Source organism: Micrasema longulum, unplaced genomic scaffold (genome assembly GCF_059751315.1).
Source record: "Micrasema longulum isolate JH-2025_06_02 unplaced genomic scaffold, ASM5975131v1 h1tg001253l, whole genome shotgun sequence".
Lineage (NCBI taxonomy): Eukaryota > Metazoa > Arthropoda > Insecta > Trichoptera > Brachycentridae > Micrasema > Micrasema longulum.
In genome coordinates, this window is record NW_028278440.1 from 297,880 (window position 1) to 317,275 (window position 19,396).

The window sequence follows — 19,396 nt, forward strand, 5'->3', positions numbered from 1 at the left end:
TAAAATTTCCCAACATTTAGGGGATAAATCTTTGTATGTATTTTATACAAATTCAAAGTTTTATTTGGTGTGTTTTTAAATTTTGGTACATCAAATTACTTAAACATGTTCTTTTAAATTAGATAATAAAAAACACATTATAATTCATTTGATTTAAAAAACACTTAATTAATTTGACTAAAAAAACAAAATATTTTTGATGAAATCATTAAAAATAGGTAAAAATATTAATAATCCCCAATTACGACAGTTTTTCCAATTTTTTTGGGACACGATAGTCTAGTACATTAACTTTGTTTTTATGTAATTCCATTTTTACATACGTTTTTCTATTCCTCACTTTACTGTTTACCCCAGTTTCATTTTTTTTGTTACTTCCTTGAAAAACTTAAAAAGTTGGTTTTACTCTAACTCAACACAGGCCTTTGTCCTGTGGACACTTTTTTCTAAATAAATAAATAATTTTGAAAAAAAATAATTAAAATCAATGATTAAATATGTTTATTACAATAGTGTGGGCAAATAGTTTTATTATAATACAGTTCATTTGCAAAAAGCACTAAATATAATTGTGACATCTTAAATATAATTAAAAATAGGAAAAACTTTCCAAAAATATTCCAATTCAAGACCAAAACACAATATGATACAAGAAAATTCCATTTATTTACATGCTAAGACCAGCAGCTGGTATATATTACAATGACTGTTTTTTTTTCTTCCATTAGTCCTGTCAATAAATCTTTTATAACTAGTAATGCAGTGAGAATAACAGTAATTATTCATTGTGTCTGTAGGCTGCAAACAACAATTCCACGTGACGTGTGCCCAGAGCCTCGGGCTGCTGTGCGAGGAAGCTGGAAATTACCTCGACAACGTCAAGTATTGTGGCTACTGTCGCCACCACTACGGGAAGCTGGTAAGTAGCATGTTCACTTTGCTACTCCTCACTTAGACTCCTACTCAGTAACGACCGGAATACAATGTGATATGCGTTTATTACATTTCAAGTCTCCCTTTCTCAAACCCCTGTCTGACGATTGTGAACTAAATTTACGAGGTGTCATATTGATATTCTCTGCTTAAAGGTCAATGTGATAGTGAATGTGATTGAAAGTAGCCGTGTATGTGTGCCACGAGGTGTTTGTGTTTATAAGAAACTTTATAAATTTTGCAGAAGAAGGGTGGGAATGTGAAGACTATTCCACCGTATAAACCGGTCTCGCTCGACAGTCACTCCAGTGACTCTAGCCCCGAAAAAGATTTAGGAGGATCTCCATCCACAGCCAGTTCTGCTCCCGACACAGCCGGTCCCCTAATAACCCTTCTTCCGGCATCCAAAGGATCTTCCAAGTCTTCGGTACGTACACGCGTATGCACTTATGTCCATAGATGATTTCAAATCTAACAACTCCAAATTCTTTATTTTGAGCTTATTGCCATTATTTCAACATAATTATCTTCAAACGGAGGATTTGGTGTTTTTACAGTTTTGAATCGGCAATGGATGTTTTCTTCAATAGGTCATTCCATCATCAAATTTCAAATGTATTCCCTTGGTGGTTTAAATCTTTTCTATAAGTCGTTGATAGTATGCAAGATTATTGTATGTCAGTGTAATGAAAACCGTTAAATGCTTGTTAATGTTGTTGTACGTTCAATATTTCATCATCACATGTTCACAGGGGTAAGAAGGTATATTTTTTTCATTTATATTTCTGGAAATGTTTTTTTATTCGTGCAAATTTCTTTCCTAACTTCTTTCTGTGGGTGATTCAAAAACTTTGCGGAATGAATTTAGGATAGAGATGGGGCTTCACACAAGCAACATTTTATGTGACTTGGTAAATTTCATTGCTTTTCCATTTCCTGAATTATTATCAGACAAGAATGTCCATCGGGAAGAAATCACAAGTTCGATGTACTCAGCAAGATCCTTACAAAATAAGAAATACCACTACAAATGGTTTTGATTTATTTTTGTATCGCCAGATTTGTATTTGTTTTTTTTTTTTACACCACAACTGCCAAAGGCCTAATTACTGTAGTAAATTACAGTACGGAAGAAACATGAGAAAAATCACATTTCATTTTTGTGTTCTCACGGGTAATCGAACTCGGAATCTTTCATGTGTGAATCAAACATCTTAGCGGCCGCCGACATTATTAGATATTTCAACACAGATAATCTCTTTAAGAAGTGAATATGGAAGTCTTACGGGGCTTGTGACCTCATTGGCTGGTTTGAGTGATCGCTTTACTCACTGTAACATTCACCATTTTAGATACCTTTATTTGAACATTAATATTTATTAAATTCATTGGACATGGGGACTCTTCCCAGGAGCTGTAGTGTACTAATAGCAAAATTTATTTGAGTATGGTAGTTATTTGAAAACAAGATCACATCCTTAGTCACAGTTGGACTATTTTTAATTAACAAGTAAAAAATAATACCTCACAAAGATGGAATCAGCTTGCTAAAGGGGCAAGAGTATCTCCTTGACTACTTGAAATATTCTGAATCGTCATATTGTTCAAGAAGTCAGAACTAAGTGCTAGATAGGTACCCGAATTCTCACGTCAACTCGAAAACGACAGAGTGGGCATTTTTGAATCTCTGCAGAGATAACAATGACCATATTTTGGTTGTTAGTAAACAGATTGTTACTAATGATAAAATTTCACAGTGCCTCTATGCACGAGACTCTGTTGTGTTGACAGTTAACGTGTTTTGTTGACAGTTCTACTTTAGCTTCAAACACTCTTCATACGGTCTAGACCTAGCTCTCAGGAAATACTGATTTTTCCCAAATATGAGAAAAAGATTACAGGAATGAAAATGCAATTGAATCGAGTCTCATATTATTGAGGGTTCATCACCATCATCACACACTTAACTGCGCCTGATTGCGTATTGGTACTACAAAGGCAACGTGTTTCTATAATTTTTTACATGAAGGTAAATTGATTAGATTTACAATTCAACTTTGCCGGGAATCGAACCCGAAACCACAAACTTGATAGGCGAACACACTAACTACTACGCTAAAAGGCGGATGTATCTTCATTCAATTTCCCTTTTCAGGATTTTTGCAAAAATTTAGCCATTGTGTCGAAAACACTTGTACTTGGCTCTGGTTCTATTTCACACAGAACTGTATTTTTCATTCCGCCCAGGCTTGGGAAAGCAATTTTAACTCTTGGTATTTTTGGTGGGGTATCCTGAAAAAGTCATTCCTTTTTTACTCTCCTTTCCCCTCATATCGCAAACATTTCGATTCCCCTTCCATCACTTTTAAAAAATCATCAGCTTTCTTTGGTCTCGTTATTCAACCCTATGCATGCTCAATACATTATGACTAATATTAATTATTATTGATTGTTTATTGTAATAATATTTATTTTTATTTCTTACAGGTACCAGGCAGAAAAACTTCAGGCCAAAGCGGAAACCAAAGTCTCAACACGAGTTCTGAAAACATCAAACTTAGTTCCGTTGCGAATCCTAGACTCGCCACAACCAAATCACAGAGCCACGGTACTAAAATTTATTATTTATTATATAATAGTATCTTCACACGCAATTAATAAAACGTGCTGAAGTTTTTTTATTTAAACAATGGTTTTAGTATGTCCAAATTTTTATATTCAATTACTGAATTTTAAGCCCTAGGGAGGTAATAAATTTATTTATTTATTTTCATACATGTAGTTTATTACACATTATTTGAGACATAAGTCCCAACTTCATGGGACTAAAAGTCCTTTATTGAGATGAGACGAGCAATTAGTTGACACAGACACATGAGTATATCACCACAAATATAGGATCAGAAATACAAAAAATATTTCAATAAAACATGTTATGGCACATCAATATGGTTAACAGTAAACTCAAACATTCGTAAAATCATCAAGGAGTTTCCTACTCGAATCCGTCCCGCTAAGGAAAATCCGATGCTTAACTCCTCTTTTAAAAATAGTATTTGTCCTTGAGAGCTTAATACGCTCCTCCAAAATATTAAACACTCTCAGTGCGGCAAATGAGAGATGTCTCTGAGCAAAAGTTGTACCGGTTTTGGGGTTGGTTTTGGTTTTATAAATGTTTTTTAATGAGTTACAAAATGTATATGTATCGACGGTGGAAAGACAAAAATTACTAAGAGACATGGAGCCAACTTAAGAGAAGAGCCAATGGTTTTTTTTTTAACTAACAAAAAATCATTCCAATATAATAGTTATGAGATTTTTGTATCTATATATGTAAAAGGCAATGTTCGTTTGCGTGTCCTCGATGGACTGAATGGACTGGACCGATTTACGTGCGGTTTTCAGCGAAATGTAGATCTTTGCCATGAGCTTGATAATTAAAATCTTCAATTTATTAAGCAGAAAAAAGTTAGGAGCGTATATGTTTGTTTTATCTATCACCAGGGTTGCATTCGGCGAGAATGCAAATAATAAAAAATTGTGAAGATGGTATTTTTTAGTGCACAAAAAAGATTGTTTTTGAATGTTTACAAAAAAACATTAGTTTTTTTTATGGATCCCTATCAGATTATTACCATAAATTCCTTATAATTTCTACCCATTTATTTATTTTTACTTGATTTTTGGTAATATCAACTGACATTACATAAATTTTTCAAAATCTCTTTCCTGAATACAGTGCACCACTGTTGGTGAGAAGAGAGAGTTTGACATTTGCAAAAAGAATTCTATATTCAAGAATGATTTATTTAACGTTTTCGAATTCAACCATAAACAAGTATATAGGTACCTACTTAAATATAATATTTGAAAACAAATTATTTTAAGTTTTGGAGTTCAATCATAAACAAGTACCTAGGTACCTACTTACCAATGAAAAGTTACACCATTTATACGTTTATCCCAGCGGTTTTCAGTAAAGTTTTGTAAGTATACTTAATAATGTTTAATTTGAACTTTTTCATACAAACGTTATTCCGTATTTTCTCCCTGGATTATGGCACTAGAGCAGTGTTTTTTTTACACACTATAGATATTTACCATTGGCGTGTCCCTATTGTTTCATTTTTAAAAAAATAGTTTATTGTGGAAATTAGAACCATCCGAGCCCGTAAAAAAGCACAGTTTTATTCGCTGTCTTCAGGCGCACGGTATAGAAATATAACTATTCTTGAAAAACGCAAACGTACTGATCCAGAAAATTTTATTCTGATACTGTCTGAAAAAATAACAAAATCGGTATAGTTTTGAGGTGCGGAAAACAGGACAACAAAATGTCGATTTTGTCTATTCTAACAAAAGATTTGACATGCAGTTGTCTTTTTCGCACAGTTTCGGGGAGGCATCTGCAAGACAGTGACAGGAAAACAATGTTCGAATGGCTATTTATCTCTGTCCTCACAATTTATGTAAACTGAAACACAAAAATAATCATGTATACGTACATATCTAATTTGGACTAAATACAATAACTGATATCAAACTTTCAACTGTGTTCATTTAATCTATATACGAGTATGTACTCAAATCTAGCAATAGCAAAGCATTGCTGGGTTCAGCTCGTTAATAATATAAAAAAATAAACTTTAATTGGCTCTTCTGTAAAATTGCTACATGTCGCTTGGTAAATTTTATCTTTCACTGTCAATATTAGATGGAGAAAGTTTCTGAGAATGGAATATATAATTCTAGGCATTTACAGGGCTTATAACCTGACAGCTGGTTTAAGTGATAAATTAGCACACTGTTACATTAATCAATCAATGTATCAAGGTTACTTTGTTCCTAGATATTTTTTTCACAGCTTCTATAGTTTTCCTATAAATTGAGTACAAATTATTTTTCCAAAACCTATAAGCCCTATTAAAATAAAATAATAAAAAAAAATTTGTTTATAATTTAATGATTAAAATTGTTGCTGTTGACAGTATTCTTTTAACTCTAATTGTTTTTGAGTAAAATATTTTTTAAATATGGAAAAGGTCACACTTAGCTGGGAAGGGGTGAGAGCGGACACCAAGGGGGGAATATGGAGGGGATACTTGTAGGATCCTAAGGAACACTTATGTCAAAAATCATTATTACATTTCCTTCTCTGTTGAAATATTTTTTAACTCTTAGGGAATAAAATCCAGTAATTGTCTTGTGTGAAGACATTTGGACATACTCAAAATATCATTGAAGATGCATGAATTTATAGGAAGCAATGTATGCATGTTAAAATAGAAATGTTTTTTCTACACTCTTTTGCCTAACCGTATGTTGAGTCATCTTTTCGGCCTCGTGGTGTCATGGTCAGCGCGTTTGCCTACCATGCGAGAGGTCTCGTGTTTGATTCACGACATGGTTGACATGCGGCCTCCGTGGCGTAGTGGTCAAGACGCTTGACTCACAAAGGGAAGGTTCCGGGTTCGATTCCCGGTTAGAACACAAAAATTAAATGGGATTTTTCTCAAGCCTTGGTGTTCTGTGCTGTTATTCATCACTGTAATTGGGTCTCCCGGCCTGTTGTGGTGCTAAAAATAAATTATATATTTAAAAAGGTATTTTTACACTAAAATATTTTATAGTCCCCTGGACTGGCACCTGATGCGTAAGACTGATCATCTTACCTTCATGTAACAAAAATGATCAAGGTACGCTGCGATTGGTGTACCAATGCAATGCCAATTTCAGGTGCGGAAAAGGAATGATGATGATGTTGAGACAGCTTGATGTTAGTTCACTTGTTTGGTGACTCAAGAAAATATGTTTTGTTACCCAAACTTATCTTAGATATTTATTTTTTGGTGAGTTTGTGTAATTTCTGTATTTTTTAATTCACTTTCCCCTGAAATCTTGCAGTTGTTGTTTTTTTTTGCACCACAACAGGTCAGGAGGCTCAATTACCACGTTGAATCACAGCACAGAACACCCGGGCTTGATAAAAATCACATTTAATTTTTGTGTTCTCACCGGGAATCTAACCTGGACCGTACTTAACCCATTGCAGCACAAAGCCGGTGAATCGCCGGCCAAGGTCAATTTGTCAATGACTCACAAAGCCGGAGATTCGCCGGTTTGTCTTTGAAGTGATTTTTTTACATTAAAACTGAATGACAATAACTTTATTCATAAAAATGACTTAAATAAGTATATATCGGTTACTGATTTCATAATAAAATGTAATAATCACAATTTATTACAAAATATTCATTTAGTCTTAATGTTATTGTAATAAAAAAATGTGTCAAAATTAAATAGTGTGTTGTATGAGCAAATTATGTCATCTTTATTAGTGGTGCAATGGGTTAATACATTGCAGATATACCTGTATTGGGTTGGGGAAAAAGTAATTTTGTATTTTTTGCTTTATTTCAATGCTTTTTAAAAAGTGTTAGAATCCAGTCAAATATGCTCCATTCTGTTTGATAACTTGCCAACGAGAATCCAACTTCATAATGCCCCTCTAGTAGAAGCCCTTGTCCTTACTGGCAAAAAACTCTGACAACCAATTTTCACAGGCCTCTATTGAGGCCAAATTTGTACCCCCAAGCGCGTTGACCATAGACAGGAACAGGAGGTAGTCACTCGGTGCCAGGTCTGGACTATAGAGTGGATGCATAAGAACTTCCCATGCGAGCTTCTGGCGCGTCATCAAAGATGTGTACGGCCTGGCGTTGTCCTGATGGAACACGATTCCTCTCCTATTCACCGATGCTAGGCGCTTCTGTTCGATCGCCAGCTTCAAACGGTCGATTTGTTCACAGTAGAGGGCAGAATTGAGCGTTTGGCTATAGGGGAGCAGCTCATAGTAGAGTATTCCTTGCCAATCCCACCAAACACGCAGCAACACCTTCCTGGCCGTCAGTCCTGGCTTGGCCACGGCCTGGGCCGCTTCGTTGGCTTTACTACGATCTACGACTACGATCTCTGTCGCTTGACTTTGTCGTAAGTGACCCACTTTCCATCACCAGTCACCACCCGCTTCAGAAATGGGTCAATTTGGATGCGATTCACATATGAAAATTCGATCCATGAAGTTTTTTTGCGTCAGCTTGTGTGACACTCAAACATTGAGCTTTTTTTTTAATCCAGCCTTCTGCAAATGGTTCAATGCAGTTTCATGATCGGTATTCAGCTCTTGGGCGGTGCTGTGACTACTAACATGATGGTCTATCTCGATATTTTCCATGATTTTATCGAAATTTTCGGCAACATGCCTGCCAGAGCGTGGCGCATCATTTACCTCTACTACACCAGAACGAAATCGCTCAAACCACTGTTGTGTAGAACGAATCGAAAGATCGTTATCGTTAAGTCTCAAAAATGCACAGAAAATGCTTTTTGAATGTAGTGAATGTACATACATTATCCTTTATTAACTTTTTTTTTTATCCATTATTGTGCATTTTAAAAAATAATATTTTATTGAAGTGTTTTGACAATTTAGAATTCCGCCGTGTCATATCACAATTATTTGATTTCCAATCACTTACCAAAAAGTGTGAATTGAAAAAACGACTTGCCGAAACTGTTAAATTAGAATTTATAATGTTTGTTCAAAAACCACAATAAAATATTTATATTTTTTAGTTTACTATAGAATATTTTATACCTAATATTTTATTTGAGGACCTCTAAATGCCAATGTAGACAATATGAAGTCTTCAGGTTTTCCACCAATTGGAAAATCATATTATTGTTCTAATTTCTGCGATGATTTAAGGAACTCCTTCAGAGACTGCTACAACAAGTGGTACATACCCGAAGCAGACTGCCAGCAACAAATCGCAAGCTTCGCTCCCAAAAGCATCTGCAAGCCAAGGTATGTTGTTCAATTCACCGACCTCTCAAACAAATCTCACAGAGATAGAGCAGATGAGCGACCGTACTGCCACTTATAGAGGCACCCAAATGCACAGAAATTTAACTTAAGTTTTATGACAGCCAGCCAAACGTGAAGTCAACAATGTGCCTTACTTAGGTAGAGATTGACTAAATCGATAGTAATAGCCCGTTCATATTAAATTTTGTATTCTTTTTAAAATGTATATTTGCACTTTTATAATTTTCCTATGTATTTCAATTTAGGGATTATTTTCTTTTAATTGTAAATAACCATGTTAGAAAATGGAAAATATGTGGTGGAGCGGGGTATGAACCTCGGACCTCCCGGTCCAGAGTCTGCAACACGGGACCACAACCTGTCATATATATTTTTTTTTAAAGTTATTTTCTTTTATATTTTTATAATTCTTCCTCATATTAGGGACTTACTGTTTTCTTCTATAAAAATGAATGCTTTATTTTTTTTTATTAGTAATCAATTAATTAATTTTCCTAAGGTTCAATATCTCGCAACTCGGCGTACCATATTGGACATGAGCTTTCTCTATAAAATTGTAAATAACCTAATTGATAGCCCAGAAATTGTTAGAAGCATCATATCGAGTCCCTGTCCGTAGAACTCGTCAATCTGTACTCTTTGACATTCCTAACTCGATGACTAATTATATGAAAAATAGCACCTGTGAAGAATACAGATTACCTATAATGACAGTTTTAGTGACGTCGAAATATTACACTGTAAATACTATATTCATTCAAGGCTCGACTCAAACGCATCAATCAATATTGTAGTCGATTTCTTTCTCCCGTCATGGTTTTATTGGGTTTGAGGAAATCATAATACACTACACCCAGCTTTTTAAGTAGCCACTTTACACTCTGTGTAACATTCACCGTTCTGCCTATTTTTGAACATACGTATTTCCCCAACTCTTCCATCTATTGACTTTGTAAAAGAGCTGAAACCTTGATATGGGTGAGATCATCTGGCTGAATTATTTTACCTACTCGGCAATGCCTGAAAACACTTAAAAATTTTATGCTTCCTCTCATACCAGTTAGTTTAATCAACAATGTTTTGAGTATGTCCAAATGTTTGTAGACAGGCTGGATTTCATTCACGCCGTTCACCCAATATTCAAAATTAATATATGCAAACACCCAAGCAAGTGCTAATTGTATTTCTAGCATGCACTAATTGGAAACACATCCTATTAAACTATTTGGTTTATCACCTATTAATTTTCATTTTCATCCTATTAATGGTTAATCACACATAAGGCCTTTCTTATTTAATTATATTTGGTGATACAACAAGAGGAATACAGACAGATGTCAATTAAAACCAGTTAAAATACATAGATATTTGATGTGAACTTTTCGTGCCAAAATCAACCATAGCCACAAAACTAGATAATGCTGAATCCTAATTGCTCTAGGTAAAAGTGACAAAGCAGCACGCAAGAAGACTCCACCACCTGCGTCTGATAATCGGAAGGTTTCCGCTACAGTACCTATTGTCGGCCCGTGTTCTGAAACTGTGTCCATCAACATTACTTCTGAAGGTAACAAAATATTACACTGAACTTCTTTATTTTGTTTTCGAGGCACTCATTGATATCAATTATAAGTTGATCGCTGGTAAAAATCATCCATAAAATGCCAAAAAAAAATTGCAGACAAATAAGCAAATCGTTCAATACAAAGGTGATAATAATACCATCTAATTTTCTGGTAAACATGACTGTTTGAAAAAGTATTGATTCTTGCAAAGTTAACTTATTTTAATTTAGACATGACATTAAAATAAAAAACTGTAAATATTTAAATCCAGGTCGTGGTTCCATGGTAGTGTTATGGATGCATGAATCAGAGGTCCGAGGTTTAAATCCCACTCTACTGCAAATAAACTCCCATTTTCTAGCATTGAGTTCTTCACAACTTTTTGAAAATGAGCTCCAAATTGAAATATTTGGGTAAATCATAAGAATGCAAGTATTTATTTTTTCACACAAAAAATATTAATAAATAATGTATGTCAGTCTAAAATGGTGTATATCCATAAATCTCACTGCGAAAATGAATAAGCTCGAAAGTGAAACCACTTTTAAACTAAAATATTAAGCAGTAGAAAACAATGGGATAAATGCTCATTTAGATCTAGAAATAATAATCTTAAAAATTTGTTTAAGTGGTACCATAATGACATTTTATCAATAATAATAATAAGAATTTATTTAATTTGCAGAAAGTCAGCTGAAGGGTGCTCAACCCTCTGCCGTCACTCCCAGCAAGCTAAAAGAACCTATCGTCGTCATAAACGAACTTCCTATTTCAACAAGTGCATCCAGGTACTTGAAAGTGCGCTACTAGTGCAGTGTTTTTCAACCTGTGGGTCTTTCTAGGGAGGTCGCAGGCAAAAGTATGGGATGATAAACTGACATCCTTAGAGGGGTGTATCAGAATTCTGTAAGATCTCGCGCCTCTCACCCCCCAGAACCTTGCTTTTATTTTACTTTAGAATTGCTCCTGGCTGCGACCCTCTCAAATAAGGCTAAACTCGGGGAGGGGGGGGAGAGGGTCGCCAGTTATTTTACTACTCAAAAAGGTTGGAAAACACTGGATTAGTGACAGACTGACGTTTGGTATCATCCAGTTTTGCCCCAAAAATGAGGTCAGGTGGCAGTTCAAGTTACATAAAAGTGTATAAATGAGAAAATTAAATCCTACACACAGTTTTCAATATCAGAAATTGTACTGTAGAATAAGGCCATAAGTGCAAGTTTGGGCACATTAGAGCAAGAAGTGATTCAACACCTAGCGCCATTTTCTGTTCTGTTCCGCTTTTTATTTTTCAATAACAAGATTTAACATACATTTATTGTGTACAGACACAGCTTATAGTGACACAACCAGAAACGACCCATACCTGTGAACTTGCCCCTGCTCGCTAGAAAATCCGTGTTGAATCAAAGCACTTGTAATATTTTCATAAACATGCGTGTATTCAATGTATTTTTTTGTTTTTTTTTAGGTGCACAAAAATAATATGAATTTTGAACAACTAGCTTAACCCTCACTTAAACTTACAAAAATAATTTCAAAGACAATTTAAAAAACAAAACTTTCTTATAAAATCCAGACGCTTTCCAATGACACTTTTTTATGACTTATGATAAAAACAAATAACTTATAGTGAAATGTACATTCTGATACTTCCAGCTGATAGTAAATCTTCCTCTTGCGTATTTTTTTTTCAGGACCACAATACTCACTCCTGCACTAATGGAGCAATTAGACCCGTCTGTAAAATTCACCAACACCAACTTCACTGAGAGTGTGATTACCCAGAGTGACAGTGTGTTCGGTATAGGAGCCGACGCTAAGCAAACAAAGAAGAGGAAAGCTATAAGCCACGCTACTGCTAGTACCAGCGGTTACGCTGTTACTTCCACAATCACATCTTCCCAAGTAAGGAAATAACTTGACCAACTTAGTAACTTAGTAATTTCACATATATATATATTTGAGTTTACTTACTAATAATGTCGATTTTTGTAAATTGTGAAACACAAAATTATTGCTTTGAAAAATATTATTCTATTTTGGTATTTGGAGTACGTTCAAATCCTTTTAGACGAATGACTGGATTTAACCCTCAAGCGATTTCATAAAGATTTACAGATAATTCAATAGAGATGGAGAATCTATTAGAAGAGGGTATGAATGTTAGGGTATCTTTGATTGGCTAAAATCAACAGGTAGAAGAATTAAAGAAGTATAGATTTTCGAACATAGATATCTAGTCCAGTAATTCTAACAAGGTTCTATCAAACAAAATACAGTCGAACTTGGTTATTACGAGGAAGACGTGACCGATTGAATTTGCTCGTTATAAGCGTTGCTCGTTATTTCAGAGAAAGGTTTTTTTTATACAATCGCTATTGCACATTGTCACTAAGTAAACAAGTAAGTAAATATGTGTACATATAATTTATACCGAAAATTTTAAAAAATGTTAAGGAAAATTATAATAAATGCTTACAAACATACCTATCACATGAAGACATTATTACATTTAAAATTGTCGTTTCCAATTTTTTTGGAATGGAAAGTAATAAAGCATAAATTTGTATGGATCTCTTGTTCTATAACTGAATAGGTCAGAACCAAACTATCCCATGTTTATTTTCTTTTGAGATAATTAACTTAACAGATCTGTGACTAACCCTCTGAACGCATCTGTGACGTAAATATGTATGCCACACCCCATACTTGATTTCCGTCCGTTCAATGCGAGCATAGAGGATGCTGAACTTTAGCCGCTGATAAAATCTTTAACTTGCACCCTATGACGTTTCAACTCTGATATGTATATGGGATATTTCATTATTCTAGTGCCATCTACGTTTGTTAGTGAAAAATATATGTTAGTTTGCTAAAAATCCAGATCTAAGAGATTAGGGTCGCGAATCTAAGAAGTTAAAAATTAGAGCTAATTAATTAAAAATTAGAGCGTCTCGAGGATGCAGCGGTGGACCTGGCTTAGACACGTGCTGCGCATGCCTCAGGAGAACCTAAACCCAAGTTGCCTTTTCTTTAAACCTGCGGGCTCACGCCGTCCTGGAATGCAGTCGATGACGATCTTTAGACTTTTTTCGTCGGAATCAAGGAGCGCTGGATTGACGTGGAAAGAGGCAAAAATGCTGGCTGGGGATAGGGTCTCCTGGAGGCAACTGGTGATGTCCACATGCTCCACTTAGGAGCGGATGTGGAAAAGAAGAAGAATTCAAATTTTTTTTTTTCAAAACATAATATTATGTTGGTATACCTTTATCTGAAATTGCATCCAATGTATTTCAATATCTTTATTGTTTTCTATTTCTGTTTATTTTTTTTATAAAAATTTCATCAATTTTTTTTATTTGTTTGATTTACCCAAATATTTCGATTTGTAGTCGTTTTCTTTTAGTCATAAAAAACGTCTTAGAAAATAGGAAACAAGTTGTGGTAGAGACCAAATTTCAGACCTCCTAATCCGGAAATCGTGACACTACCCACTGGACCATAAACCTTCTCAAATAGAGAAATTTTACAAATTTAAAAAATATATTGCCCTTTGAGAATGCTTCGTTATATTATTATATGTTTTAAATAAATATATAGTGAAACATATTATTCCTCGAATAATGGTTTTCCAGAATGTGTCATTTATTTCTTCTAACTCCTAATTACATTTTTAAAAACGTACAAAAATAGATGGCCTTGATCATTTCTCTATCCACCATTTTACCGCATTCATTGTTTGAATTATGATGGTATTTGACATATTCTGTCTGTGTTCTAATTTATTTATAAACGCCCAATATTTGGTTAAGAAGTACATAATGTATTATAGTAATTGACACAAAATATAATCAAAATTATTTCACTAATATGTTAATTATAAAAAAGAAATAAGTAAAGATGAATAGAAATCAAAAAGAGGGGAACAGTGACATTGTCATTATGATCGTCATAGATCAGCATCATCATAGATCAGCATAGAAAAGAAATCAGCAAAAAGGTTTGATATGTCAAGACCATTACCAGCTAATTTATGAGCAAGGTGCATTGACCTTAGGTAGCTACAGCTTTTCTTCATTTTACTCGCGTGTTTCCAAAATATACTAATTTGCAGAACAATCAAAAGAGAAAGAGAGAGAGAATGACTATGGCAATGACAGTTTGTCATTGCTGTCGGCGCTTTGCCGCCACCAGTGGCTGCTTCTGACTTTATCAGTTGTCGTTAGATATCCGAGCGTAGTGGAGTGTGTGTGTACTAATTATCCTTTTTGAGCGTTTTTTTTATTTTTATTTTTTTTTTCTATCTGTTGACGCCCATGGGGCTTTTACATTATACATACTATATAATAAGAAAAAGTATGGTTTAATAAGAAAAGTTTTGAATTTCTATCAAAACAGTAAAGCTATATGATGAGCGTGAGTGGAAACGAGATAGAAGACTCACTATTCTAATTAGTTATTTACATTCTAAATCCAAAAAAGGCATTTTGTAAACTGGCGACACTGCTTTCTGTAATAATGAGCATTATTGCCACTTCTAGTGTTATTATCTATTCAGTGGGTATAACGAAGCAGCAAATATTTTGATTTTCAATCCCAGGACAGTGCAGGATATTGCAAAAAAATAAAAAAAATAAACTTGCTATAATTACAGTTTTTATATTTTATTATTTACGTTACGTATTTATAAAAAAATTAGGGACAATTTGAAAAAAATATTTATTAATCTTTTTAAGCATGTAAATTTTTGTAAAGTATTATTTTAAATTTGGTTGGTAAATATATTGCGGATACAATGCAAAAATGTCATATTTGTGAAAACTCAAAATTAAACAAAACTCTCTAAAACCCTGTTATAAAATATTGCACTTCCGTGAATTTTAAAATCTTTTACATTAATAAACATATCTGTGTCACCACATAAAACATTATCAAGTATTCTTAGGAAATGTGTGTGTCAGAAACAATAAAATAATCAGTAGATCCCTTTAAATACAAGCAATTCAACTGTCCTAGTATTAACAAATACACACAATAAGTTTAATGGCCCCGGCGCAGTGATCTCACAGCCATGTGACTTCCAATATGGTAATTTGGTCGAGAGTGATAAGTCATTTACCATGAAGTGTCGTATAAGCGTTAAACGTTCTTTATTAATTTAATTGAGGTGTTAAGTTTGATTAAAAGTGGCCGCAGTTAGTGGTTTGTAGATAGATTCTAAGAGCAATGGTAAGATTAATATATTTTTTAGAAGATTCTAAAAATATTAATATTCGCTAAGTCTATAAACTCATAATCACGTTTGGTTTGATATTATAATATAATACAAGTAATAGATATTATAATATTATACAATTAATAGATATTATAATACAATTTAAATCGGGTTGTGGTCCCGTGGCCAGTGTTGCGAACTCAAGGATCAGAGGTTCGAGGTTCGAACCCCACTCTACCCCAACTTGATTTCCATTTTCTAATGAGTTTTTTATAACTTGTTGAAAATGGCCACCAAATTGAAATATTTGTGTAAATTATAAGAATGCTAATATTTCATTTTATGAAAAAAATATATAAATGTGTGCCTAAGTCAAATTGTATAATTTTGTAGTATTGTCAAGCTTGATTCGGACACACTCAATTTTGTGTGTATGTAATATATTCTCATGCATAGTGAAATCATTGTATCTGCTTCAAGAGTATGTTCATTGTATAGGCCACAAGTGGTGTAATTAGCCTTAACAAGGCGCAGTGGAATGTGCCGAACCCTTCTGATCGCTCCCAAGATTGGTCCAAAGAGGACAAAAATAAGGTATGAATTTACAATTATTATCTCTACACAATGCTTTCAAGGAAATCATATTTTATTATTGGTATGTTTAATACGAGCACCGTGAGTTTTTCTGGGTTATTATGCCATGTGTCATTTGCACTCTTTTCTGATGTTTCGTGTCCATCATCAGGGTTGATGTTATTTGTGTATATGCCGGCCACTCAATCGGATGGCAAGGCTGTTCGTAAAATGCTGGAATTCTATCAAATAGCTAACGGGCTCTTAGCCGAAATGTTGAAAGCAACATTTAACAAAAGGACTGAACATCGCTTAGCCTCTGGAATTGTCTCTCTCGCTCACTAATATACCTGTAGCATCGAGAGTAAGATATAAAGAGTGTTTACGGTTTGTCTACACACTGGAAGGGAGAGGGAATCAAATTTTATGTATTGTTATAGGGTGATCATGAGACCGCTTGGTGGCGGATATTTTTTTTACTTAAATCTGATGATAGAACTTAACAACAAAATAAGTTAAACAATAGAACACGTTTTGGCGGTGACATCTCTTTGTTTCAAATTACAGTATATAGTTCTATATAAAATATATTATTCAAAAAATAATTAACGAAACGTTTGTTCTCTCGGACTTATTAAATTGCTCTTCATTCGCCGCAGTCATAATATTGTGCCTAGACATCCAGTAATACCACATAGACATCACATAGAATCCAGTCCTTCTCTACAAAAATTTGGAAAATCTTAAAACTTTGTTAACAAAAATTTTATTGAAAATAACCAGGGGGACCCTAGATTTCCCCCTTAGGCCTGGACAAGTTTGAAAAAGTTTTTGGCTTATCAGAAGGCCACTTGGTGAAAAGGGGTCTGAGAGATCTGTCTAATAAACAATATTTAAAAGTTTTAAGTGCCTTCTCTAAAGGTACACAATACCAATAATATTTATTATTGTAGTATTTTAAGTGTTTTTGTGTTACATTTTCTTTATGCGTTTCTTACAGAGTAAACTAGACCAAGGGAAACTATCTGCTGAAGGACACAGTATTAGTTCAATTAATATTCCAATGAAGTCATCGCACTCAAGTTATGCTTGCGAACCTGGGATAATATCCTCCTCATCTTCACAAGGCAGCTCCTGTGAAAAAATGTACTTTTTTTTGGTATTTATCATACTGTTTGGTTTGCAAAAAGAGTCAAATAACTTATAACAGTTGATTTCTTAGAGTATCAACTTTTATAAGAGATTTTTTATTCGAGATTTTGACCGATATGTGAATTAGATTATTGTGTACATCCATTACAATGGAAAAAAGTTTGAACGCAAAAATTTATACTTGCACATAAGATTGTTAAAATTATAAAAAAGATTTTACAGCACAGTACCAACCCCTAAATTACATTTTTCATGTGACCGACTAAAAAAATCTCTATGAAAGGAACATTCTAATAGAGGTAGCAATTTTTTTTATATTATTATTATTAAGTAGACATTTATTGCTGATAATATCAGTAGTATTTTGCTCAATGTGAACGTCAACTAAATGTGTGATTGTGAGATGTCAATTGAGTTTATACCAGGAGCTCAATCACAGATGGCTATCGACATGCTAAAAAACGTGCTAAGTATTTGAGCGATCACCACGAACAATCATGAACACGCTGAAGTTAAAGCGGTCGCGTTGCAAAACGAAATTCAACTTCGGTCAGTTCAAGAGGATTGGTTGAATCTCGCACACGCCTTCTTTCAATTTTTCTCGAGTGCCGTATTGCATTTAGCCGGCGGTCGGCAAGCCAAATGTTAAGAAAAGCAGTCGCCATAGTAATTGTTTGTAACTTGAAAACGAAATAACAAACCGGCACGAGATTACACGCGTGTTGACTTTTTTGATTTGACGTTTGACCACGGACTACGGATACGGAACTTATCTATGGCGTTTTGCAACGCGACCGCTTTAACTTCAGCGTGTTCATGATTGTTCGTGGTGATCGCTCAAATACTTAGCACGTTTTTTAGCATGTCGATAGCCATCTGTGATTGAGCTCCAGATATGGATACCAACATTCAATATTCAAGTAAAATACACATTTCTATTTTGGGTGGTGTTAATTATTATGCTAGTATTAAATGTGATTTATAGGTTTTGTCTACTGATTTCAATTTATTTTGGTTCTTAGAGACTAACCTCAGAATACTCTAGACCTGTTAATTTTTGATTCTAACATTTCTGATGTTAGCTGCTAGGAAAAAAACCTTAAACTGGGTTGTAAATGTACTAAATATTACAAAATTTAATGGGATTTAAAACATTTTAGGAATCGCAAATTTTGGAGACATCATTTCCAGGTTTTACTGTATTTAAAAAAAATGCAATTAAAATCTCACTTTGTGATAATGTATTTTTGTTTTACTGAATTAAATTTTCCTTCAATGCATTTAAATCAATGAAAATAAACCACAAACTGCAGTATCATAAAACAATTATGAAAGTGACACATGAGTCATCTTATTTGAATTTTTACCTTCAATAGTCTCTCATGATACTCTTAAGAGGATTTAAACATTATTTACTTATCTCCATGTTTTATTTCACAATCACTGCATAATGATGCTGCTCGATCGTACTTAATTTTGCAAAGCTAATATGTCTACTGGTTTTGCCGATAATAGAATTAGTTATCAAAATATATTTATTTTAACATTTACAGATCATTAAGTTCTTCATCGAGCACTGGTGAAGTTTATTCTAGGGCCATGGTAAGTGAACCTCTGATATTATGCATATTCCAAATTATTGCATCTCTTACATTATAGAAATAAAAATCAAGTGGGTAAAGGTAGCTTTTTTGTGGGTTACTTAAACATTATGTATAAGAAAATACAAACAACGACTGGTTTAGTCCAAATCACTAACACACATAACCACAGCACAGACTATGAACCCTGCAATGCTGTTCAAAATGTCACCAAGAAGTTATATTAACACCCAGCTAACAACCCAGAAAAACTCTGCTAATATCTGAAAAGCCATGATAATCTAAACATGGAAAAATTTACAAATCATCGCTGCGCCCTTGAAATCAGCTATGAGCTGAATTCGGATGTTTTGTTTCTTTTTATAAAAAAAACTCAGCCAGTTTCAAAGGCGCAGTGACAGAATAGATGTCTAACCAGTTTCAACACTTCTACAATTTGTTCAGATTTGGATTTTTATTTCTATAT

General features: G+C 34.0%; 1 protein-coding gene across 1 annotated transcript in view; it reads left to right on the forward strand.

The window, feature by feature from the left end:
* Alh (coiled coil domain containing protein Alhambra) overlaps positions 1 to 19,396 on the forward strand; it is a 61,212-nt gene that overhangs the window by 7,450 nt on the left and 34,366 nt on the right. The window contains exons 6-15 of the mRNA XM_088234521.1: positions 798 to 919; positions 1,178 to 1,360; positions 3,421 to 3,541; positions 8,702 to 8,800; positions 10,263 to 10,388; positions 11,072 to 11,174; positions 12,084 to 12,294; positions 16,103 to 16,198; positions 17,178 to 17,323; positions 18,883 to 18,931. Coding sequence (XP_088090647.1) covers positions 798 to 919; positions 1,178 to 1,360; positions 3,421 to 3,541; positions 8,702 to 8,800; positions 10,263 to 10,388; positions 11,072 to 11,174; positions 12,084 to 12,294; positions 16,103 to 16,198; positions 17,178 to 17,323; positions 18,883 to 18,931 — 1,256 coding nt within the window. The remainder of the gene's footprint in view (positions 1 to 797; positions 920 to 1,177; positions 1,361 to 3,420; positions 3,542 to 8,701; positions 8,801 to 10,262; positions 10,389 to 11,071; positions 11,175 to 12,083; positions 12,295 to 16,102; positions 16,199 to 17,177; positions 17,324 to 18,882; positions 18,932 to 19,396) is intronic.